The 26,322-nt window shown below is 36.1% G+C and overlaps 1 protein-coding gene across 7 annotated transcripts in view; it reads right to left on the reverse strand.

Moving 5' to 3' along the window:
• Positions 1 to 26,322, reverse strand: part of LOC141447465 (uncharacterized) — a 125,644-nt gene that overhangs the window by 24,641 nt on the left and 74,681 nt on the right. For 6 of the 7 annotated variants that reach the window (XR_012454349.1, XM_074115036.1, XM_074115040.1 and 3 more), the window contains one exon: positions 2,361 to 2,413. Coding sequence is in view for 4 of the 7 variants with exons in the window: in XM_074115036.1 (XP_073971137.1) it covers positions 2,361 to 2,384 (24 nt within the window). In the remaining 3 variants the exon portion in view is untranslated. Of the gene's footprint in view, positions 1 to 202; positions 287 to 2,360; positions 2,414 to 26,322 lie in introns of those variants that run through there. The other variant, XM_074115039.1, reaches the window with a different exon arrangement.

Below are 26,322 nucleotides of genomic sequence, written 5' to 3' on the forward strand. Positions count from 1 at the left end.
TGAACGCCAAAAAGTTGAACAAAAATCCAAAGCCGCCTCTACAATGGAGCGCTGCAGTGAAATATTTAAAAACAAAATTTAAAAAAGCAAAAGTTTCTTTATTAAGCAAACAAGAGCATCATGATTTTAAATTAAAAACTCTTAATTAAATTAAATTTAGCGCAAACTGCAAACCATAAAAAAAAACCTTATTTAAACTCACCAACAGTATAATTGGCCATAAAAGACAAACACAAAGTTTGGTTAGAGTCGATGCAGACCAGTTAGAGTGCTAGCAGGAGACTAGATGGTAAGAGAGTTCGTTTCTTTTTTTTTTTATTATTATTGTTGTTGCTCCCACAAGTAGCTCCTGTAGAGGGGAGCAAACCATCACTCCGATAGACAGAAATAAAAATTTACGATACACGGGGCCACATAAGAGCCAATCCATGCTTTATGCGCCTCCACATGAGCTCCTAATAAGCCAAGAGGAAACTGTATTGTTTATACAACTGTTTTATTTTATAAAGTAGTAAAAATAGGAGCTACATTTTGGCCACAAAACCACGACGACCTGGAAACGGCAATATTTGTACATCAACAACATATTACTAGATATAACTAAAAATATCCTTCATCTTCGTAAGACCTCTTCTTCTATACGTAAGAAAAAATAATCATGTATACAATTGTTTAGGTTCAATGAACCCTCAGATTAACTCTAGCTCAATATAATCAGAAGATTGGGGAGGGGTCTCCTTTACTCGAAAGAAATATGGGCGTTATGAACTTACCAGGAAAGTCTGCACTCGGTTAACAGGAGAAGGACATGGACATACTCTCTGATGACAAGAGATGGGTAGTCCTAACATTAAGGAACAGGAGGTTTATATTTCCTCTCACCTGGATATTCCCTAGAGAGCACCAAAAAGTTTGAGAGAAAACGTAATAACGTTTCCTAGAACCATCCTGATTTTAGTGTACCAATGTTTGCAATATTTGTGGAAGACGTTGCGTGGAGGATTGCATTGGTCACCAGGGAGTTGTTACCCTTGATTACAGCTTTTCCTTTTTCCCTACCCAGCTGGTTCCTTTAACTTTAGATGGAGCCATCCCTTTGAGTGCTAGACTATGGTTTTCTGAACTACCGGAGACTTTCCTGGAGTGATTGGATTGTGATCTCCCGTTATTGTCCCACACTGTAAGAAGTTAAACCAGATTCCTAATTAAACAGACAGGATTGGAAGCAGTACTCCAACTAGTGGGGTACTGGTTGGAATTCCGGCATACTCCAAGAAGGAAGAAGTGAAAATCCGAAGGGGCAAGACTCAATCCAGGAATTTCCGCATCCTTGATCACTTTTAACTTGTTAACTACTCATCCAGTAGGGCGCCACGGTAGCCGAGCGGTTAGAGGCGAGTCCTGCAAAGCTAATAAGTATTGTGGTACTGGGTTCGATTCCCGGTCTTAGGCTTTAGATTTTATTTAATGGTTAATATGAGTAATTTACAGTAAAGCATGTTTGCTAGTCGCCTCCATCCACGACACCTAATTGGTAGTTGGACGTTAAGCCCCGCCTGAAATAATAGGCGATTACTTTACGTACTTTACTCACCCAGTCACTTCACTTAACTTCAATATTTCCTTTTTACTGAGAGATTACTATTAACATAAAAGTAACATTGATAACTGAAGAGGTTCGAACACGAAATAATCTTACTAGAACTACGAATATAGTTTTTAAAAAACATGAATTAAACTAGCAACAATTATGAAATTCAAAATGAAATAGTTGAATACAATGAGACAAAAGTTAACGCCAGAATAGTTTTCGTTTTGCATAAGATATGTATGTAACTAAACTCTCAATAATTGATTGTCATTTTTTATATGAAGTTCGATATAATATTTATCGTGTTCACAATCTAATTATATAAGATGCCCACCCCAAAAATTAATTTGAAATTGTTTTGTTTGCTAATTATATCACGATCGCAGTAAACTCTTCCATTACAGAAAGAGGAAGTTACTATGTTACAATGTAAATTAATAAAGATAATTAAATTTAATCAACAGCTGTTGCAGAGAAAGATGGTCCTCCATAGAGTTTCATCAGTTTAGTAACATTATACTTCAAAAATTAATTAGTAGGTAGTTAAATATTCTTTGGAATTGGAGTAAAGTTTACAAATTATACTGATGAAATTACCTTCCCTGAAATAACCTAATCATGTAACACTAGTATTTGTCTTCGCGTGCGTATAGCCCCCCAGCACTGCTATCCAACCATTTTATTTTTAACTCTTCATTTCGAGTAAAATATTAAATAGTAAATTGGAACAAATTATTCAAATGTTTTGAAATTAAAATAAATAACTTACTTGGTGCTGCAAATTTTTGGCCATTGTTTAAATTCAACGCCACCTCAATCTTTCTGAAACAGAAAAAGGTAAATTATTATTTACTTTTTTTTGTAAACTCGTAGCCAAAAGTGTTATATAAGACAAATATGGTCTTAAATTTACTCCTGTTTTTATTTCTTGTAATATGTTATTTTTGAAAGTGGTATAAGTCTATTTGGAGCTAAAGAAATCGTTAATTTTTTTAAGAATTGTAACTAACTAAGCAGCTCTGCAGCCCATAGTGAGCCTTGGCTTCCCCAACAATGCTCCACCAGTCCTCTCTACACATGGCCCTTCTCTTCCAGTTCTCCACCTTTAACACTCCAAGATCCCTCTCAACATCCTGGAGCCAACGTCTTCTCGGTCGCCCTCTTCGTCTCGTACCGAAAACGTCCGCAAGAAACATTTTCCGAGGCATTCTGTCCTCCGCCATTCTCGCAACATGTCCTAGCCAATCAATCCTCCTCACTTTGATAAACTGTGCAATATCACAGGACCCGTATATCTCATACAGCTCTTTATTATTTCTTCTTCTCCATGCACCCTCCTCCAGCACAGGTCCAAATATTCTTCTTAATATTTTACGTTGACTGGGCTAGCACTTAGGGTCCATGTTTCTGCAGAGTATATCACTACAGGCCTTACTAATGTCTTTTTAAGAATTGTAATAATTATTATTTCATAATAAAATTTAAAAGGTGTATAGTGTTAATAACATCACTTGAATAGATTAAGGTTTACAAATATTTTTAAATTAATTCAAATGCAAAACCTTAAATATCTCGATACATGGAAAAATGGACTTATACCACTTTCAAAAATAACAGCTTATTTACTACAAACAATAAGAACAAATAAAGTGACTTAATTACAAAAAAACAAGGGATATCTCCCTTAATTATGGTGGAAAAGTAGTGTAAGAATTTTGTTTATTAGAAACATTTTTTACGGGAAAATTTAATTAAATATGAAAAGGAAGGCAGGAGATATACTTTTTAAAGGGTCAACTTAAAGCCTTTGTTATCCCATTAATAAGGATCGTATCCCAAAAGTCCAAATTTGAAGGAAATCAGCTAACTTAGTAGATTTTTAAATACGTACGATTTATAGAAATACTTTTTTTATTTTGTCCAAAAGAATCTGTAGGAAGCTTAATAATATACCGAAGTCACTTCCGGTGAAAAATTCAATTAAGAAAAATTTGTCACGACCCACTTCCGCTAACAGTTGTCAGAGAAAATAGACGGCAATTTTTAAATTTAATAGTCGGAATATCAGGAGTTACCTATTTGAGTGAAAATATTTTCGTTCGTAAAAAGAAAAACTAAAATAAATAAAAGGAAATATAGTGGCTGATGGGTAATTTAATTGGAACTCTTCTCTCGGCTTAGCCACCACCACTCTAGTAAAACCTTCTTATGTAATAACCACCTTAAACTCTGTCTTATATCCGCAGCTTCACTATAATTAATTAAGTTAAGAACCTTTGAATTATGTCTGCCATTTTGAATATATTTCTTTTATCATTTTCTTTTGTTCACCATTCTCCCCGAAGGCTAAGTTTGAATTTTTCTTCTTCTCTTTTTTCTTTCAAAAAAAAGTGGCAAAGTCTATCCAGTGGAAGTAAAGACGTTAATGTTATTGTTATTAAGTTGTATTCTTTTGTGGAGAAGATTCTTTGTTGCTGATTGTTGCGTAGGTTGTATCTTTTATTTTTTCTGATCTAAGGGGCTTCCTAAAGGAAGTCAGAGTTTTTTTACAGATCTGATATCCGTCACGAGCAACATTACTTTCACGTCACACCTAAAGATATATGATGTAACAATAAAATTAATGATACATTCTACACCTCTTCTTTCCAACAACAGCTTCCGCCGAAGAAAGATATTTAGTTATTTTATTTGAAGAGCAACAAACTGAAGTCATTGGCACGCGGAGCTTTTTTTTTTTCAGTGCACTGCCGGCCTCCGGGACAGTGTTCTCTCGTTACAGACAATACTATACCGGAAAGAGAGCTGTAAGAAGCTCCTAGCAGCTTAATTCGCTAAACATCCAGCTAATCCTTAACTCAAGAACTTTTATTTATTTCCGGCACACGTTTCCGGTTAAATAGAAAGTCCTAGAACAGAAATTAAAATCTTCAACACTTCCGATGCAGTAATTTAATAAAAAATAGTTTGAATTCAGTCTTACAGAGGCACCGATAAGATTAAATTGGACAGAATCCAATTTCTGAACTTTTGCTTTTCACATTTCAAAACTTCTGAATGGCCCTTAAAGTTAAAAAAAAAAAAAACTACGTGATCTAATCAGAAAGCACCAGTTCTAAAGGGCTCAACCCTTTATTCATCCCTTTCATTTCCAGCCCTTTACCGCAATTCATAGCGTGACACTTGTTTTTTGCACGATGACTTTATCAAGTATATTCTGGTTAAAAAAAAAAAAAAAAAACCATTGGTGAGCACACAGTTTTTGCTAGTTGCACCCCATTTATGCTTCACGCAATCACGGTAGCCGTGGTCATAATTGGAAATAGAAATATCTAATGAAAAATACTTTTCCTGACACAATTATCTGAATTCTAATTGGAAAACTTTTATTAAATATTAACTTTATTTTCTCATAGGGTTGTGAAATACGAGGGTCGTTTGAAAAGTCCGTGCAAAAATAAAAACTACTTAATTTTTTGGGGTAAACCTTTTTTATTTTTCAACATAGTCTCCTTTTAGGCTTATACACTTCGTCCAACGCTGCTCTAGTTTGTTGATCCCTTCCGAATAATAGGATTTGCCCAGGTCTGAAAAATAGCCATTCGTTTCTGCAATCACCTCCTCGTTTGAATAAAATCTTTTTCCCGCCAGCCATTTCTTCATATTGGGGAACAAATAGTAGTCCGAGGGAGCCAAGTCTGGAGAATAGGGTGGATGTGAAACGAGTTGGAACCCTATTTCCATTAATTTTGCGACCACAACTGCTGAGGTGTGAGCTGGTGCGTTGTCGTGATGGAAAAGGGCTTTTTTGTGGGCCAATCATGGGCGTTTTTGTTGCAGCTCGGTTTTCAAACGGTCCAATAACGATGAATAATATGCACCTGTAATCGTTTTACCCTTTTCCAGATAGTCGATGAGGATTATTCCTTGCGAATCCCAAAAGACAGTCGCCATAATCTTTCCGGCCGAAGGAACGGTCTTCGCCTTTTTTGGTAACCCATTGTTTAGATTGTTCTTTGGTCTCAGGAGTGTAGTGATGTATCCATATTTCATCCACAGTGACAAAACGACGCTTAAAGTCCTGCGGATTCTTCTGGAACAGCTGCAAACCGTCCTTGCAACACTTCACACGATTTCGTTTTTTGGTCCAGCGTGAGCAATCGCGGCACCCATCTTGCGGATAGCTTTGTCATGTCCAAATGTTGATGCAAAATATTATGTACCCGTTCATTCGAGATGCCCACAGCACTAGCAATCTCACGCACCTTCACTTTTCTGTCATCCATCACCATATCATGGATTTTATCAAAGATTTCTGGAGTAGTAACCTCAACAGGGTGTCCAGAACGTTCAGCGTCACTTGTGCCCATTTGGCCACTCCGAAAATTTTGAAACCACTTATAAACTGTTCTAATCGAAGGTGCAGAGTCACCATAATGTTTATCAAGCTTCTCTTTAATCTCCTGAGGCGTTTTGCCTTTCATAAAGTAGTGTTTAATCAACACACGAAATTCTTTTTCGTCCATTTTTTGAAAATCACTCGACTTCCTCGATTCAAACGAATGCCAAACACAAAGAAATAGACCGATCTGGCTGAAACTTGGTGTGTGTTCTTCGAGGAGATGCTACTAACTAAACATAACCTCGATACGCGCCAGTGGTGCTATCTCTCTGACTTTGCACGGACTTTTCAAACGACCCTCGTATCTCTAAGACTAGTCTCATATTAAAGTATTATTATTTGAATTCGGCTTGTGATTCATTCTTCTTTAAGCCATCCTTAGAGGCATTAATTACATCAATTAAACCATTTACACATGTAATAATAATTTATGTTAAATCAAAATTTCCAATGCACATCAAAAACAATCCAACATAAAATAAGATTCATTTTTTTTGTATTAAATTTTTTTTTCACTCAAAGAAATAAGTTTTTCCGGAAAAGAAATGGTTGCCTTCCGTTTAAGGATATTAATGAAAAATAACGGACACAAATTACGAGAAAAATTCCATTAAAAACTTCTCATTGTTATTTTGTAGATTGGCATTTCCGGTTTAAAAATCTAACCAAACTTGGGATTCAAACCAATTATTATATGGTAATGCAATGTTATATTATAGGGTATCTTGAAGCTTGAAGACAGTGGAAATGGATGTCTTGAAAGGTGCGTGTTGTACCTACAATAAATCTCGTCAGTAACGGGATAATTAAAGAACTAACGGTGGTAAAAGAGGAACTATCGCAGACTTAAGAGAGGAGGAGGATACGTAGAAGCGAACGGCCATTCATCGGTCTGCGGACATTCGCAACAAAGAAAAAAGAGTTGTTGTTTCCTTTCATGTGGTTTAATTCTCGCGTTTTGGTGTTGTGAAGTCTGTCTAATACACCAACCAACCACAGAAAGTAAAATGCCAGAGCCTCCCTAATATCAATATTCCCGAGAAGTTTCAAACGGAAATGATTAGCCTAACATACGCTATTCCCAAGTATTACATCGAAAATGATTTAAAAAAAAAGACGGGACCCTTAAAGGAGAGTTTACTTTTATCCTTCCCTAAGAAGACGGCTTAAGTTTGCAATTTAATATAGAATAGAATAGAATAGAAAAGAAATTTATTATTCTGGGACAGTTGTCCCCTAAGAATAAACACAGGTACAAATAGAGGCCTTAATAGTTTGGCCAGTGATTAAAAGAAAATAAATAAATAAGTATTTACAAAAAGTGAAAATCAAAATAACAGCAGAAATTAAGGAAATAAATTGAAACAATTAAATTTCCGGAGGAAGCTGGATAGAAAGGGTTTTCTACTGTAGAGACGGGATTTAAAGATAGATAGGGTAGGAGCATGGCGGACAGATGATGGCAAGGAGTTCCAGAGAGAGAGGTAGCACGTATAAGGAAGGATTTGTCAAAGGATGAGGTACGGTGTGAGGGAATATAGAGATCGGATGAGCGAGATCTAGTGTTACGGGAATGGAAGGAGTTAAAAAATAACAACCACCAAGTTACTGAGAAAAATCTTCCCTAAATTGAAATTAACCTAAAGTGAGTTTTTTATTCAAAAGGACTCAAAGAGCTTCCGGTGTTGAGTTTAGTAACGAACTCCACAATGACTAACAAACAGAGCACCTGTTCTTGCTCAGAATCGTTCTAAGGTACAACCCTAATTACTTGTTCAAAAGAAAGAGTGGCTAGGGTCCCAAGTCATTGACACTGAATTCTAAAATATGTTCAAGAATCGCTGAGGATATGCTTTGAAAAGTTTAAGCTGTTCTAGCCCTGCACCGTTTAAGAGAGAACAGAATAAGCTTAAACTTGTTTATCAAAATGAAAAAAATATTTTTTCAAAGCTTCAACGTCTATAGATAGATCTTTAAACAAGAAACAGGAGATTTAGCGTGTTTTTGGACGAATGAACATGGTCGGTAAGTGAATATCTCTGGAAGAAGTAATCCAGATTAAACTTTGGCCAATTAATATGTGATTTCTCCCCAGAGGTTGGGGGATTTAAGCGAGATGTACACAGAATATTCAAAATGTTTTCATTACATCCCAAGTACTTCATGGGCCCCCCGCCTCTGACTAGTCGCTAGTACATTGTAGGGTTCTACAACTAGTGTGGGGTGGTCTAGGGAAAGGGTTGTGACTCTACTAGTTCGGCCGTTCTCGCCCACAGTCGACTATCTCCGTCTACTCTCTAAGGGCAGGCGAAACCCTTGTATGTGTTTTTTTTTTCTTTTTTACCCACCCTGCACAATTTATCTGATCATAAGAGGAAACTGTAATAACTGATACTGATATAGCACCCATTCGTGGGCATTGCAGCCCAGTAACAACACCTTGGAGCGGACATAGAGATGAATAAAACAGAATCCTTTGGTCCAGGGCGTTATAGGAAGGGTCATTATGGCAGCTGGATACAGATTTCACAGAATACATCAAACTTTATTGATGTAGTTAATTCGAGAGCGAAGCGTATAAAAATAAAAATCTATTACGTTATTTATATAATCAATATTTTTATGGTGTGACCCATTTAACTCCAATGATTGGATCAAATGAAAGACGTTATACAGACTCTTAAAATAAATAGAATATGGGCGCCACCAACTTACGAGCTGGAAGGTGGGAGCTACTATTTATAAGAAAGGAAGCGACAAAGACGAAACGAAACCTTTTGTATTGATAAGGAAAACGTTGGATTGATAATGTAAAGGAAAATGTTCCTAGGATTCAAGGAATCTTTTTTTTGTAACCCACTGATCGTGATTTGCCAAAATCTATATTTACTAACAGCAGCCAATTTGTTTAACTCATGGGTCTAGAAAGCTTCTGAAATCTGAGGGCCAGATTTTTGTATATACAAGTAATTAACGAAGATCCTCATCTGTCCCGATCTCTAATGAACTCATTAGTTTTTGGTTTTTCCACAACAATAACAGTAAAAATACTTTACGTTAAAAAAAAAGAAGTTAAGTTGAGAATCTGACGAGAGAAAGGTACCCAATGTTCGGACTTAAACCACTTTCTCTTAGTGTCATTCTTACAGTAGTTCTAAGTTATTCTGAATCCTAAAAAAGTTCAGATTAACTTAAAGTAGAAAATAGTGGGTATTAACCAGTTAAGCGTGCTTGACGTGTATACACGTTGTGAAAAATATAAAAATGCCATTAACTACAAAAAATCTGGAAATTTTAATAAAATACAATAAGAATATTATTTTGGTGGGATGTTTCCTTTATCTTACCAATAGAACTGCCAAGTATTTTATACGGAGAGGGGGTGGTGGGAGTCACCTAAATGATAAGTGGTTGGTACATGTTTGGTCTCCGCATTAGAGATTGGGAATTACGCACACAAATAGAAGCTCTCAACCCTTGTGCAATGCCCGTTTTTACCTTTTAGATAGAGATTCAGGACCTCAGTACGAGCATGATTTCATTTTGCACACAGAATTCAAAGCTCTTTTCTATTCCTTGTAAAAGTACTTGCGTCCCTAGTTAACTAGAGCAATGTATAGGTGAAGAAGCGGTTACAGAATGCTCTGGTAATCTCAAGCTCCAGAGAGATTGCAGAAAAAGTCGCTTGCAGTGACTATTACGACTATTGTAAACTTTTGGTTGTTTTGACCTGCGTTCGACGTGCATACACGTCATTGTCTGATTTTAAATCGTGCACACTGTGAGGGGGTTTTTAAAACTAAATTCCACGCTTAACTGGTTAAAAATGTCCAGTAGGACAGTTGTATGTTATAAGGGTTGATCGTCAAAAACTGCACCAGAAAAAGCATACGTTGAAAAACACCCAACTTTGACAATTTTTTTCTCTTTTTCTACAAAAGATAAAATTCCCAAATTTTCTTTATAATATAGGGCAAACCCTCCTTTATAACTGTATTTTTTTTTTTTTTGCAACAACCCAGATCTAATAGGTTTCGAGAAAAAAGTTGCCGAAAATGAGCAAAAATGGCATTTTCAGAAAATGTTTTTGTTGTTCTTCTTCGTGTTGTTACCTTTTTTTTTTTTGTAAATTATTCAGAATTAAGATAAATCACAAGAATAATTTGGAGTAGAGTTAAAATGAAGTGCCTTTTTTAATACTAACTATGATGATCAGATACATCTTTTATTATTCTAACAGAAAAATATTTATCGGTGATAAAAGCCAGCACAAGGGTCTGTGACATCTAATATACATTCTGTGACATCTAATGATACCTTTACTTAACTTTTAAAACTGTAAGTTTTTGTTAAGGAGATTTTCTTATAAAATTTGATATTTTGTTTAGATGCTAACTAGGGTAAACGGAAATAAGCTTTTAAAATTGATCTACCGGAACTACATGTCCAAATTCAAGACTTGTGGCCAGCTAATTCCCTAGAACTGTGAGACTACCGTGAGAAATACTGCCTTTGGTACGGAAAAAACTTCTAAGAAACACGTGTGGAAGTAGAAAGGTGACCTTTAGAGATCTCAATTTTCTTTCTCTCTCTCCCTCTCTCTAAATCCCAGATTATGTTAAAGCTCTAAACGAATATCAAAAGTTTAAGTTGCTTGCAAAATAAAAGGAAAAAAGAAAGAAAAAGAAAATTCTTTGTTTTTCTTTTTAAATTCCTTTCTTGGCTGGCAAAGCTGCAGCATGGTGAAAAGGAACGCTTGAAGAAAAGAGACAAAAAAGTTTTCTTTTTTTTTTATTTTCCAAATAAAAAGCTTGTGATAAAAATTCAAGCTGTGCCTTCTTGTAGGAAAATCTGGATGCATGTAAAGTGAGAAAGAAGTTTGAAAAAAATAGAACTCGTTTTTTCTTTTTCTATATACGAAACAGGAAAATGGAAAATTTATGCATTACTTAGAAATTCATTTACAGGAATTTTTCCCAACAGAAGAAAAAAGAAAAAAGAAAAGCCACCCAGTAAAGGGAAGGAAAAACAAACAAAAGCAGTTTGAAAATAGTTATATGGGGGGTAAAGAAAGTTTGCGCCATTCTAGCGGTAACGAATAGAAAAGGAAGTCAGAGCTACCAATTTTCCTGCCGGAACTCCTGTAACAGTTTTTCTTCTTCTCTTTGTTTGTCTGTGTTTTTTCTAATTGTTGATAAAATAGTTCTAGTTTGGCAACTTGATCTAGCAAAGTTTACTTCTAGTTTTATTGTGGCAATTTCAAAATTTTTACTAAAGATTTGTAATGTTCACGTCCAAAGTAAAAGGTGCAAATAAGCAAATTTTGTACTGAATAGATCTCATTATAAAACCTCACATACCTCTGTATGTGGTTACATTGATCTCCAAGGCAGAGGAAAGAAGAAAGGCAACTGTTTGTTCTGGAATTGGGCCCAATCCAAGGCTTAGTGATGATATTCTCAGTTTCTTTGGTTTTCCCCTAAAATGAGGGAAAAATGAATCCCAGAAATTAATTCGCCGGGCGATCAGACCCTAGAAGAGTTGTTCAAGAGTTGAGCTATAAGGCTATAAGGTTTGAGCCTTGAGCGCACGAGCTCTCAGGGTTCAGTGGGTGGCTCGAGTCAGAGCTCGAGCTGAAGCCTCACAGAGAGCTCGGTGAGCCTCTAAGGCTCGGCATAAAAGGCTTGAGCTTTTTTGTTTTTGTTTTTTATACGAAGCATTTTATTTGTCCTAATTAATGTATTCATTTCTTAAAATAAAATCAAGTTATAGCAGCTAACGAATTTTTCAAACATATTTTTGTATAAATGAATACTACAATAATTTATAAAATGTTCGTTGTTCATTGATTACTCGTCATTCCTTAATTATTTTAAAAGGCTAGCCCTTTATGAACCTTCACATCTCCAGGTTTATGAACCTCCAACTTGAGCTTCTCGGCTCCAGCTTCAAGGGCTATAAGGCGCGAGCTCTGAAGGATCAAGCCTTCAGCTCGAACCTCAACTGAACAACACTATGCTCAAGGCTAGGTGTGAGCCTATTTAGAATTCCTAAACTAGGATAGCCAAAAAAAAATAAGAGCCCGAAAATTTAGGATAATGAGGAGGATATAGGGTACATTGAGGTAATAGTAGTGTTTGGTCCAGCGAACGCCAAAGATCTTACGGTGAAATCCATAAGACGGTGTTAATATAGTACTTCTAAAAAGATAAATAAGAAAAATGATCATTAAAATTGAGAAAACCTGCAGCATCAGAGGTACCCAACGATGTTTTAGATTGACATTCCCAAATTAACATTAGGAAATGCTTAGTAATAATATTATTGGATATTAGAGTATAAAATATCTTCCTTATTTTTTGTCAAAACCCTAACCTAACAACCCGAATCCCAAATAAATTGCCGTCTCCTGCAGTCCCTCCCTCCAGCTCTTCACGTAAATTATGATGCTGATACAGCCTGCAGCATCCACACACTGAACCTCAATTCTCTACTCCCCCTATAACCCACACAACCATTGATCGATGTCCTGTTTTATGCTCTCCCATTTAACAATCTCGTTGATTAGTTAGACTAGAAAATAATTTGGATAAATCAAAAAAAATTTCAACCTTAATTTTCTGTTTAAATACGATGCTGAACTATATAATACGGAAGTAATTTTTTGAGAAAAATTATTCTTTTGTTTTCGAGATAACTTCCATCTTTACCTCTAAGTAATTATCTAGAATTTGAGTGTTCTACGAGGGTCGTTTGAAAAGTCCGTGCAAAGTCAGAGAGATAGCACTACTGGCGCGTATCGAGGTTATGTTTAGTTAGTAGCATCTCTTGGAAGAACACACACCAAGTTTCAGCCAGATCGGTCTATTTCTTTGTGTTTGGCATTCGTTTGAATCGAGGAAGTCGAGTGATTTTCTCACGCTTGACCAAAAACGAAATCGTGTGAAGTGTTGCAAGGACGGTTTGCAGCTGTTCCAGAAGAATCCGCATGACTTTAAGCGTCGTTTCGTCACTGTGGATGAAACATGGATACATCACTACACTCCTGAGACCAAAGAACAATCTAAACAATGGGTTACCAAGGGGGAATCTGCGCCAAAAAAGGCGAAGACCGTTCCTTCGGCCGGAAAGATTATGGCGACTGTCTTTTGGGATTCGCAAGGAATAATCCTCATCGACTATCTGGAAAAGGGTAAAACTATTATAGGTGCATCGTTATTGGACCGTTTGAAAACCGAGCTGCAAGAAAAACGACCACGATTGGCCCACAAAAAAGTCCTTTTCCATCACGACAACGCACCAGCTCACACCTCAGCTGTTGTGGTCGCAAAATTAATGGAAATAGGGTTCCAACTCGTTTCACATCCCCCCTATTCTCCAGACTTGGCTCCCTCGGACTACTATTTGTTCCCCAATATGAAGAAATGGCTGGCGGGAAAAAGATTTTATTCAAACGAGGAGGTGATTGCAGAAACGAATGGCTATATTTCAGACTTGGACAAATCCTATTATTCGGAAGGGATCAACAAACTAGAGCAGCGTTGGACGAAGTGTATAAGCCTAAAAGGAGACTATGTTGAAAAATAAAAAAGGTTTACCCCAAAAAATGAAGTAGTTTTTATATAAGCACGGACTTTTCAAACGACCCTCGTAGTTATATAGGAAGTGACTTTAAGCTTCCTTTTTAACAAAAGGACACCAAAAGCTGTTAGCTCTAGATTTGAGTACTTCTTATTTTGTTAATAAGCACGCCATTCTCCCCGTAAAAGCCCTTAAATACTTCCCTTTTTAAAGCTCAACCATACCCTACTTCCATTTCTCAGGACTAATTTAAAATTAAAAATATTTCTCTCTTAATTAATTTTTTTTAAATCTATATTGATGGTTAAAAAAAGCATCTTTTTCACCCATGAAGGGGTTTTTAATTAACGTTAATTTGAGTTAATTACGTAAGTATGTCCCAGGATAATGTTACATAATTTTTTAGATAATATAGTTAATTAAAATATGTGAAAACAGAAAATCAACTGCAGACAGTTTTCCGGCTGGCTGGATGTGGCCCAATTAACGTCAATGGCGAGTCAGATATTTTTCCATTTTTTTTTTAATTAATTCTTTTTTCCCCTTCAAAATTGGAATCCAATTGAAAAGTGGTTTTAGGTTAAGTCGATTTTGTTTAATTAGCTGTGTAGGAAGGAAGTGGTTCAAAAGCCATGGTGACCTGGTTCACTTTTTTTTGTGAGATTGGCGAATGGCTCTGTCGGAACAAATTGTTTGATAACCTTTGGATAAATCCAATATTTCCTTATTGGAAGATGAAAAGGTCGTATTTCTTTGTAACTGTCTCCCCATTATATGTAGCGATTTCCGGCCCACATAAAGTCCCGCCCCACTTCAAAAAAAAGGACAAAAGATAGATCGTAAAAGGTGTTCGTAAAAGGTACTGCCAATCATCTCTACTTCCTTTAACTTGAGAACACTTATTACGCCACCGAACTCATCCAAAGAAATGAACGCTCTAAAAATAACCAAACAATATGGTGGGGGAAGAGGAAGCTGTACAGATAAGTGTGTCCAATTGACATGCCAACAGTTGGACCAAAACCAGTAAGTAAAGTAAGTAAGGTAATTGACTATTTTTGCAACGTCCAACTACCAATCAGGTATCATGTTCAGGGAAGGAAGCACATACAGATAAAAAAAACCGCGAGATATGACGGCAAATGTACACATTTTCCGGTAAATGTGCACTTATTATTGCTCACAATTTACATTAACCGTAACATAATAAATAACTTTTCTTTTAAACAATATCCAGAAAAATTCGACCAAGAAAACTTCCCTTAAAACAGTCATTTTTTTTAATATCGTACGACTACGCTACTTTTATAATATTGTACGATTACGCTACTTTTATAATATTGTACGATTACGCTACTTTTTATAATATTGTACAATTACGCTACTTTTTATAATATTAATAAAATTAAACTGGAACCAAAATTTTCCAGATTTGGAAAAAATCAGCTGACCAAAAGCACCACTTTAATGAATAGTTTTTCCCCCAATATTTTGAGATTTTCTTTGAAAACAGCTCTTACGATTTTAGATAAGATTAGACTAGGGCGACCTCCAGGACTACGCCACTGCGACCCCTTTGGATCTATTGTGACTCCCCAACGTTAGAGCTCGCCCTCCAGACCTGTCCGTTTAATCAGGCTCTTAATTCTGGTGAGCGACTCCTGGGTAAAGCTCTCAGGGCCTTGGTTTATCCTCCCCGAGAAGTAACATCCTTAGCCCAGACAAGCCCCTCACACTGACACAGCACAGTGCAGTGCCGTTTCCTCCTCTTCCTGACAGAACCTACAGAGGCTATCATCTGCCAGGCCCATGCCTCTTCCTGACAGAACCTACAGAGGCTATCATCTGCCAGGCCCATGCCTCTTCCTGACAGAACCTACAGAGGCTATCATCTGCCAGGCCCATGCCTCTTCCTGACAGAACCTACAGAGGCTATCATCTGCCAGGCCCATGCCTCTTCCTGACAGAACCTACAGAGGCTATCATCTGCCAGGCCCATGCCTCTTCCTGACAGAACCTACAGAGGCTATCATCTGCCAGGCCCATGCCTCTTCCTGACAGAACCTACAGAGGCTATCATCTGCCAGGCCCATGCCTCTTCCTGACAGAACCTACAGAGGCTATCATCTGCCAGGCCCATGCCTCTTCCTGACAGAACCTACAGAGGCTATCATCTGCCAGGCCCATGCCTCTTCCTGACAGAACCTACAGAGGCTATCATCTGCCAGGCCCATGCCTCTTCCTGACAGAACCTACAGAGGCTATCATCTGCCAGGCCCATGCCTCTTCCTGACAGAACCTACAGAGGCTATCATCTGCCAGGCCCATGCCTCTTCCTGACAGAACCTACAGAGGCTATCATCTGCCAGGCCCATGCCTCTTCCTGACAGAACCTACAGAGGCTATCATCTGCCAGGCCCATGCCTCTTCCTGACAGAACCTACAGAGGCTATCATCTGCCAGGCCCATGCCTCTTCCTGACAGAACCTACAGAGGCTATCATCTGCCAGGCCCATGCCTCTTACGATTTTAATTAAACTTTTCCTAAGTGATTAGAAACATTATAAGTCTATATTTTTTTTATTTACAGTTACAGTTAAATGGATTACGCATTACAAAAAAATGATTTCAGGGTTAACTAATTGCTAAATTTGTAAATAGGCTTCGAAATTGAGGCCCCACTAACACTGAGATTTGGCCAACATATTATTAAACAAAAACCAAAAAATATTGTAGGAGGGATATCGCGTAAAACTCTCCCCCCTCGCCGGTAAAATGGAGGGCAAATCTTCAGCTGGCTGCTGTTATCGACTGATTATTTTACTATTTTTAAAAACAGCTGTATGTACATACACCAGTATAAAAATATATTTATATAAATAATAGGATTTGAAATAATTAGAACATTTCCTGGATCTAAAATTGTATTCTGAACACATCGTATGCATGCATTATTTTGTGATAATCCACAATTCACTAGAAATTGAGTATTGCATTATGGTTACTCTACGATTAAAGAGCTAAATGCAAATTCTCTCTCACTATACAGAGATAAATTTAGTGCATTTGCATATAATTGGCAACAGTATTAAGTTTCCAAACACTTTGATCCTTTGATTAGGGTGCAGCAGTGATTTAATGATCTCCCCACTTCTAGGTTTATTTGGCCCCACAGGGTTATTGGTTAATCTCAGATCGTGTAACCCGAGCGTTTTAGCCTTTTACATGGTTTTTCATTGCAAATAACTAGACATCTACTAATAATTGGGATAAAAAATATAATTTCTTATGTTGATTGGGTATTATTGGGTTTACTCAAAAATCTGTATAGTGATTCACTCAAAGAACCATTTCTATTTTTGAAGGTCAAATTTTGGTAGATAGCTAGCACTCCCCTCCGACTTTTCCCCTACGTCAATGTTCTTTCTCCCTTCCGGGGGGGAAAAATCGAACGTATCGATTCCTAAGAACTACCCAAAAAAATAGATTCATTCTATTAAAAATGTTTTTTTTTGTTAATTTATTTGTTAAGTTAGACCAGCGCTAGATACAACACTATTAGTAACAATGGACAGTAACTGACATCACTACAAACTCACTAATTGATGGGAGAAGTTACCCCCAGTGATAATACTCCCTAAATCGTCTCCCAGAACTAGTTACTCTCTTCAGAAGAGAAAAAATCACGAGGCCACTGGCTGATTTTAATCGCCTAGGACAGGGGTCGGCAACCTATTTCAAGTAGAGAGCCATTTCTTCTTAAATAATTTTAATAAATCTTACCAAGAGCCCCAAGGATGATAGTGTAAACAACTCTGTAGATCATTTGTATTCACAAATTGTTATTTTATGATATACAATAACATTTAAATGTTTTATATATTTATTTTCACATATTGCAAAGTAAATAAACAAATAAATAATAACTAAACCTGTGATTGAATGAAAATGGTGGCAGTCCTATATAATTACGTACTGTATTTTAATATAATTCTATTCAATTTCAAACCAAATCTCATTTAAAATTCTTTTTTAAAAAATATCTTTACTTTAATAAATGAAATTTTCATTTGTTTCGATAAAATTGAAATATATAATACGTATATTTTAGACAGTCTGAAGAGCCACAAAATTTGGTTAAAAGAGCCGCATGCGGCTCGCGAGCCGTGGGTTGCCGACCCCTGGCCTAGGAGGATGATCTGGATGGTGATGAGATGATAAATGGTGGCGGACAAGAGGATTGGAATGAAAGTGATGAAGTTCTGTTGAAAACTTTTGTAGCGAGTTCTCGTGCAACCTGGACCTACAAACGGAATTTCCAGATCTGTGTGGACAGTTAGATTTGAAACGTAAAATGGAGCCGTTTAACGATAGTGCGGAGAATTTTAGACTGAAGAGATTTGAATTCTGTGAAGATTGGAGCGTTTCGTTGAACCCCACAGTTCAATACCACTACATGCAGGCGGGTTTTAGTATGGAATTGTAAATCAGTCGTTTGTTATTAAGTGAAAGTTTTGAACGTTGGTCTAGTAGTCTCTTTTAAGTAGTCGATATCGTCTGTTAACTTCAGTTCGTTTAAGTCGTGTGTGTGGGTTCCAAGTCAGTCAAAAATGTTTTTAAATAAAAATGATGAACTTAAATCTGGGCAATCACTAGTATATTTCCATAGTTCTTTTTTCAAGGATATAATTCTAGGACTGATGCAGCCATTTTGGAAAAACAAAATGGCTAAGAACTAAAAAGGAAACTCTCAGTGAAGTAGGACTTCCGGTCAGCCAATTTTCTTTTAATTGGAAATTTGGAAAACTATTAAATAAAGTGATAATTCTAAATATTACAATAAAATGGCCCTTTTACAATAAAATAGCCCTACCAACCACAATGGCCCTAAGTCGAACATTCCAGGGTCAATGTACCAAATAGAAACTGTAGAACTAATTATGACCATACACGCCACAGACAGACAAATTTACAACACAGCCAAACAGATCATTTTTACCAAACAAATAAAAATCAAGTTTCAGAACCCAGCTGGAAGTGAAAATTCGATATCGGTGGAAATTAGAGCTAAGTGAGAAACAAGTAAAAAACAAACATTTATGCGGGATAAACAGGATTTGGTTAAAAACAATACGGGGGACCACCCGGTGCTTTAAAAAAAAACATTTTGTAATAAGTAGGAGAGATCGTAACTATTAAGGTGGGCATGTCTTAGAAAGGAAGGTAATAAATTACTGTCTAGTTACAGCTTCCGTAAAGAGTTATTTATATACAGACTTGGCGGGTAGTTGTATATTTTTGAATATTGATTTAGGATGGTTAGTTAGAATGAAGTGGTTAGAGTAGTGGAGAACAGAAGCTCTCTCCTTCCCTTGCGCTCCTCAATCCAGCAAGCCCAACAATAATGAAGTCCTTTCCTCTCCCTAGTAATAACAAAATCCTTACTCCTAAATGAAATTTTCTCCCAGCCCTTCTAGAAAGGCTTGACTAAGAGATTTTCTGAATTCTTCCTTGACCTACGGAATCTGGTTTCATTATAAATTTAAAAGACTCAGCTGTTTGGCTGAATTTATCTCTTCTTTTAGAGAGAGAGAGAGAGTGAGGAGAGGGGAAAGGAAGAGAAATTTGGGGACACATAAATTCTGTGATTAAAATCGATTATTTAAATTAATAATATGGACTTGATTACAGATATTAATATTTGATGAATGAGCATAAGGCTGGCAAATTGGGTAACGTTTGGGCTTTGAGTCGCAATATTTGTTTTTAATTTTGAGCAAATGGCAGTACAGGATTTTTAACAAAATTTGCAACTTTTCATAGGATAAAAAATTATGTGCTTTTTCCGCTTAACGTCCCCAAATTACTAGCTGTGCTCTTTCACATGTATCTTTTATGAGTAAAGTGCAAAGGTACCACCAAAGTTTTGTTTAAGTACCTAACTCTGGGATAACCTAAAAGATTTTTGTTGCAAATACAGACTACTTGGAACTGAATAATTTAATATACTAAATTAGAAATGATATCTAAGAAAGAAAAAACAGTCCAAATTTCAAAACTTACACCAACAATTTAAACAACATTCAAAGAATCCAATCCTTTCAATCTAAAGTCCCTTCGGCAAATCGTCAACGCTCCTTATTATGTATCCAATTTAACCCTCCACACAGACCTCAATATCCCTTTTGTCAATGACCTAATCCAGTTTCGCTTCCTTAATTTCCATAATAGCTTAACCATACATCCTAACCCCCACCGCACAAGCCTTATCCTCAGCAACCCATCCCGACAGTCCTCCACGACGCCTGAAACGACGTTGGCCCCGTGACCTTTTACCTATTTCCTAAACTTCCTTCCAACTCCTAGAGAGTTCCAGCATTGGCTGGCCCCTCTCAGCATGCCTTCCCGATTGTGGCGCTGGGTCCTCGGATGCAGATGGGCCTAGTCCCCCTAAGTCGAAAGCTCGGCAGAATAAAGTTTATAATGACTGAAACTGGCATTAATTTTTCATCCTATTGATACCAAATTAGAATAATTATAAACTTAAAAACAAGATTGAAAAATGTCAAAATAGAATTTCGATCATAAATTAATAATATTAGTAAATGTATAGAATGCATTGGATGCAATGATACGAGTATTATCAAAATGCAATGCATCTATTTTGGTCACTAAATGTGGACTGCACTAAATCCTTCGCTCCAACTAAACGATAGAAAATATTTTAATAACTTTTGTAATATACGAGGGTCGTTTGAAAAGTCCGTGCAAAAATAAAAACTACTTAATTTTTTGGGGTAAACCTTTTTTATTTTTCAACATAGTCTCCTTTTAGGCTTATACACTTCGTCCAACGCTGCTCTAGTTTGTTGATCCGAATAACAGGATTTGTCCAAGTCTGAAAAATAGCCATTCGTTTCTGCAATCACCTCCTCGTTTGAATAAAATCTTTTTCCCGCCAGCCATTTCTTCATATTGGGGAACAAATAGTAGTCCGAGGGAGCCAAGTCTGGAGAATGGGGGGGATGTGAAACGAGTTGGAACCCTATTTCCATTAATTTTGCGACCACAACTGCTGAGGTGTGAGCTGGTGCGTTGTCGTGATGGAAAAGGACTTTTTTGTGGGCGTTTTTCTTGCAGCTCGGTTTTCAAACGGTCCAATAACGATGAATAATATGCACCTGTAATAGTTTTACCCTTTTCCAGATAGTCGATGAGGATTATTCCTTGCGAATCCCAAAAGACAGTCGCCATAATCTTTCCGGCCGAAGGAACGGTCTTCGCCTTTTTTGGCGCAGATTCCCCCTTGGTAACCCAATGTTTAGATTGTTCTTTGGTCTCAGGAGTGTAGTGATGTATCCATGTTTCATCCACAGTGACGAAACGACGCTTAAAGTCATGCGGATTCTTCTGGAACAGCTGCAAACCGTCCTTGCAACACTTCACACGATTTCGTTTTTGGTCAAGCGTGAGCAATCGCGGCACCCATCTTGCGGATAGCTTTGTCATGTCCAAATGTTGATGCAAAATATTATGTACCCGTTCATTCGAGATGCTCACAGCACTAGCAATCTCACGCACCTTCACTCTTCTGTCATCCATCACCATATCGTGGATTTTATCAATGATTTCTGGAGTAGTAACCTCAACGTTCAGCGTCACTTGTGCCCATATGGCCACTCCGAAAATTTTGAAACCACTTATAAACTGTTCTAATCGAAGGTGCAGAGTCACCATAATGTTTATCAAGCTTCTCTTTAGTCTCCTGAGGCGTTTTGCCTTTCATAAAGTAGTGTTTAATCAACACACGAAATTCTTTTTCGTCCATTTTTTGAAAATCACTCGACTTCCTCGATTCAAACGAATGCCAAACACAAAGAAATAGACCGATCTGGCTGAAACTTGGTGTGTGTTCTTCCAAGAGATGCTACTAACTAAACATAACCTCGATACGCGCCAGTAGTGCTATCTCTCTGACTTTGCACGGACTTTTCAAACGACCCTCGTATCTTTTAAATTCAAGACATTTAATGTAAATTCATATCCGACCTTTTCTGCTCTATCTATTCCTCTCTTTTTAATTTTACTACAATTTTTTAAATACATATTTTTTGTATCTTTGATTGAAGTCTGAATTAAAAGCATCCATATGCTGGCAATGGCTGATAACATCATTATCTTTTTCTATCTTTAATACATTTGGAAACTGACTCAATTCTCTTTGTTTCAATTAATTAATATTTTCATATTGGGAATCTGCAGATTCAATAAATCTGTTAAATAAGCTGCATCACTTTTTGAGTTAATCAAATAAGCTCTTAAAAGCATCTCTCTAGTTTTATAAGAAAAACAAAAAGAAAGAGTACTCAAAATAGGCCACTTTTGGTAACCGAAGACCACTGAGAAGCAACCAATTACTGAATTCTGTCATTCAATGACAATTCTTTGGATTTTATTTTATTTAGTTTAATGAAGTACCAAGATCTCTAGCTGAGAGATTTATATTTTTATTTTTAGATTTTCTATGCTTTTACCGCCCCATTTAAACCCCAAAAAAAATTAAAACCGAACAGCTTATTTTGAGGCACACCCACACATACACAATTCTACAAAGAATTATAGATAACTAGCTGTACCCGTTCACACGTTGCTGTGTTTGAACAAAAAGGCAGTTTTGATACCTCAAACATAATTTATTAATGATCAGATGTATACAATACATCGAAATGAAAATTAACAATAAAATTATCCCTACTTCAGAGTACAGTAGTGTCCTTGCAAAGGTAGCATTTCTACATAATGTGAAAAATTCAGTTAATGTTGTTGGAGGTGGTGACATTGCTCTTGCAGGTACTTTTCTGATGTAAAGTACACACGCTGTCCATTTTCAAGATGTACAGCTAAATGAACAACCGGTGGATATCGCTCATGAATGGAAAATGATATACAGGTAATACGCCATACAGCCTCATTGCTACTTATGTAGCGTCCCAGTTGATATTGGGTGACTTCATCGTTAGATGCAGTTGTATTTTCCACTCCAAACACTGCCATATCGCTTCCTTTGTTCACATATTTGCAAATATATTTTATAGCTTTCACTGAATTGCAGTACCCAACATTTATGTGTGCGTTATACGTTTTTAGTAGTAATGGAGAATATGGTACTACCCAACGATTATCAACGTCAATAGTATTGTTGAGTACTTTTAGTTTAATGGATTTTCCACCATCTTCGGTATAATTTATTCTCGTATTAATAATTGCAAAAAACTGGTTTTCATGGTTACACTTTTAACAAATATTACTAATTAAATGTTATTTTGATATTTTTGGGATATTTATTCGAGTGCACCTAGAGCCCCAACTCTGATTTTAAAAAAAAATTGCAAAAACCTTCCTGGGGATATACCTAATAATTTCCCAAATTTTCACGGCGATTGGATATACGGTTTTTGAATCTATCGAGTACAAACAAACAGACACACATTCATTTTTATATATATAGAAGATATTCACTCACCATTTCAATTATTTCAACCAATCCGGGAGTGTATTACATCTTGGTGTAGTATTCCCATAAACCAGCTGATACTAAAGTTAGGTTATAATTACCAAACCAGCTGATACTAAAGTTAGGTTATTCCTACTACCATATTAGCTGTAATTTTGTGAATTATCTTAAAGAACATTTAATTATAAAATAAATAAAATAAAATGCGTAAAATAAATAAATATTTTTATATCTTTAAAATAACCGATTTATTAAAATATTACCCATTTTTTCCTCGCAACATTAGAGTGTCCGTAAAATTATCCAATTAAATACCATTCATAAAAACAACATTTTCAACCATTTTCAGTGCTTGTAATATTGTCATTAATAATAAAGCATCGTCTAGTATTTCCACAAATCAGCTGATATTATTGTAAGGTTATAACAATATCAGCTGTATTTTATAATAATAAATTAAATTTAAATGTTCAAAAAATGGATATATTTAAATAAATGCATACAATAAGTAAATTGTACTTTAAAAAAAAAAAATAAAATAGATAATATTCTCAAAATATTATCAGGAAACAGTACACTGATCGTGGAAACTAATTACTAGTTAAACTATTCAAAATTATCGTACAAATAATCAATATTCATAGTGGTTTTATTAATGTCAAGTGTGGGTGATAAAGCCATTTTATCTTAGAAATAGCTAGACAGCGAGATTCAATACTAGGCGCACAGAAATAAAAGGAATGTACGATATATCGATTAGAATGGATACAACTTTTTACGGTCGCAGAGAACGCATCACAAGTAGACGCATAACAAGCTAAATAAAGGGAGAACAGCTACAGCTGTGCGCGGAACGTGACCGAGCCTGCAAAGGAAGAAAGCTGAGAGAGACAAAGAATGCTTCCTTAAAAGGAACTATTCTTACATAATTAAATATAATGCTCTCTTATTTCCCACTTTTGCCAATCCTGCAATTCCCTGTTTCCTGCCGTACAAATGTCTGTTACTAAAAGAGATCGTATCATATTTCTTTCACATTATTGGATTTCAAACCGTTTGTCTGTAAGTCAACAGCTCTTAAAGACGAAATCTTAGATGCCTTATTTCAATACATTGACTCTAATAGAGATTCAAACTTACAAAAACTTTTAGAGAAGAGAACAATTGTTGTTCTCCTCAAAATTTTAGCAGGGTCTTTAACGGATGACATTAGGTGATGAGTTCAAGGACTTCCTGTGGGTTCGTTAAACCCAAATAGTTTGCACACATCAACTATCCTCTTGCAGGCCCTGTGTGTTTTTTTTATGTGAATGTTTGGGATGTCAATGTAAATATTGTTCGTGTTGTTAGACTGGGGATATCCGCAGGGACGTCCAGATCCCTGAAGAAGTGGCTAGTCCACTTCCCCCTATGAGGGGTTAAACTTGAGATAATTTTAGGGGGTAATTAAAGAGACTATCTTAAGGTTTAAAGTTTGTTACAGGGCCCTTGAATGAAACAGCTTATTTATCTTTAAAGCACATCATATTCATGTCTTCAGTAAACTATCTTTCATTCACAGGAATCGTTCTCTAAAGATGATTAATTAACGGCAATGCTGGACTACAGTTGGACAATACAACGAACTTGAAGTAACCTTTTTGCTTAGCTAAAACCATTAATCTTCAAATATAACTCACCTAATGAGGAAAAAAAGTTCATTTTACATTTTGATAAGTTTGACAAAAAAGAAACCCACAAGAACCCATGAAAGAAATGAACGAAAGACTCGACATTTAACGATGACAATATGAAAAGAGCAGTTGATTACCTTTAGGCTAACCTGGCTTGCGAACGCCAGAGGAGGCACCTTTGAAGGCACAGTACATGCTTCACAAGTTAAGTGCATTATTTGATAAATTAAGAAATAAGTTTGATCCTTTACATGAAAGATATTGATCACTTAAATATGTGGCAGGAGGTTTCCAATTTTTTTCGGTAATTAAACGCAACTCTTCCTAAATTACCAAATAATTATTAAATCTTCTTGTTTGTAACAGATGTCAAATTATTTTTTTACCCATTTTGTGTATGCTAGAGAACATCTAAAGCTCTTAACATTTGATTTTTCTCAGAAATTCACTCGGAAAACGACTTATTTCCCAATATTAAGAAAAATACTACATTTACTGCCTTGGCAATATTTTTAGTAGAAAGGGGATGAAAAAATACATAAAAATGACCTATCGCGTGCTCTTCTTTCTCTTTGATAACAAGTTAAAAAATTGAAATATGATTAATAAATACCCAGATTTTGAAATGGCCTAGCACCTTTAATTTTGAAGATATCGAATTGCTGTTTCCGTTTTTTTTCATAACTTTTTATACTCCTTAAAAGTGTGTAAATGAAAATAGGGGTCAATTGCGAACTCTCACTTTTGGTCGCGCGTCAGCCGTGTATGCGGGCAGAAATCTAAAATCAAATCACATATTCTGAAACTAGAGGTGACGGGCAACAAAATTTTTCCTCTACCATTTTTTTGCTCAGCTCAACCGTTTAAGCGTGAAATGCATTTGAGCCGTCTTAAAATGAACACCCTGTATATTTCTAGGTCGTAGCATCAACTTTGTCCATATTTAACAGTTTTAAGTTCGAATGTTCTACATAATATCCTGGTTTTTAGGCAAATTTCTAAGGCAAAAAAAAAAAAAAAAATTAAAATTTACGTCAATTTAATTTTTAAGATAGGCTTTACGTTACGTCCAACTTCCGATCAAATTAGCAACTATGTAAGATTAAAAAAAGATTTTATTTTTATAATCACCGACTAGTTTTATTGCTTTTTCTTTTATTAATTACTGTTTGCACTTATTATTTTATTGCTTCTCTCAACAAACCGTGTCCAACACAGGAGTTGCTAGAATACTAACAGATATTTCTGCACGTATAAGTACTCAAGCAAGAATATTTAATTTCAAACCAGCTCTCGATTCGGTGTCTCGTACTCATTTGCATACTTGATTTTGATTTGAATAAATTGTGCCATATTTCCACGATGAATATAAAATTCTATTTTGATTTCTCTTTCGAGAGAGACAGTGATCTTATCAAATTTTTTTTTTTAGGCTCCTTGCGCCCCCTCAAGAAAAAAAAAAAAAAATTGATTATTAAAAATCCCTATCAAACGTATGTCCGCAAGAACATATATATTTCCGGTTAGTTTGCCGAAAATTTTGGGGAAAGAATAAATGTTT

Source organism: Rhodnius prolixus, unplaced genomic scaffold (assembly GCF_049639745.1).
Source record: "Rhodnius prolixus isolate KJV_2025 unplaced genomic scaffold, Rpr scaffold_7, whole genome shotgun sequence".
NCBI classification, from domain to species: domain Eukaryota; kingdom Metazoa; phylum Arthropoda; class Insecta; order Hemiptera; family Reduviidae; genus Rhodnius; species Rhodnius prolixus.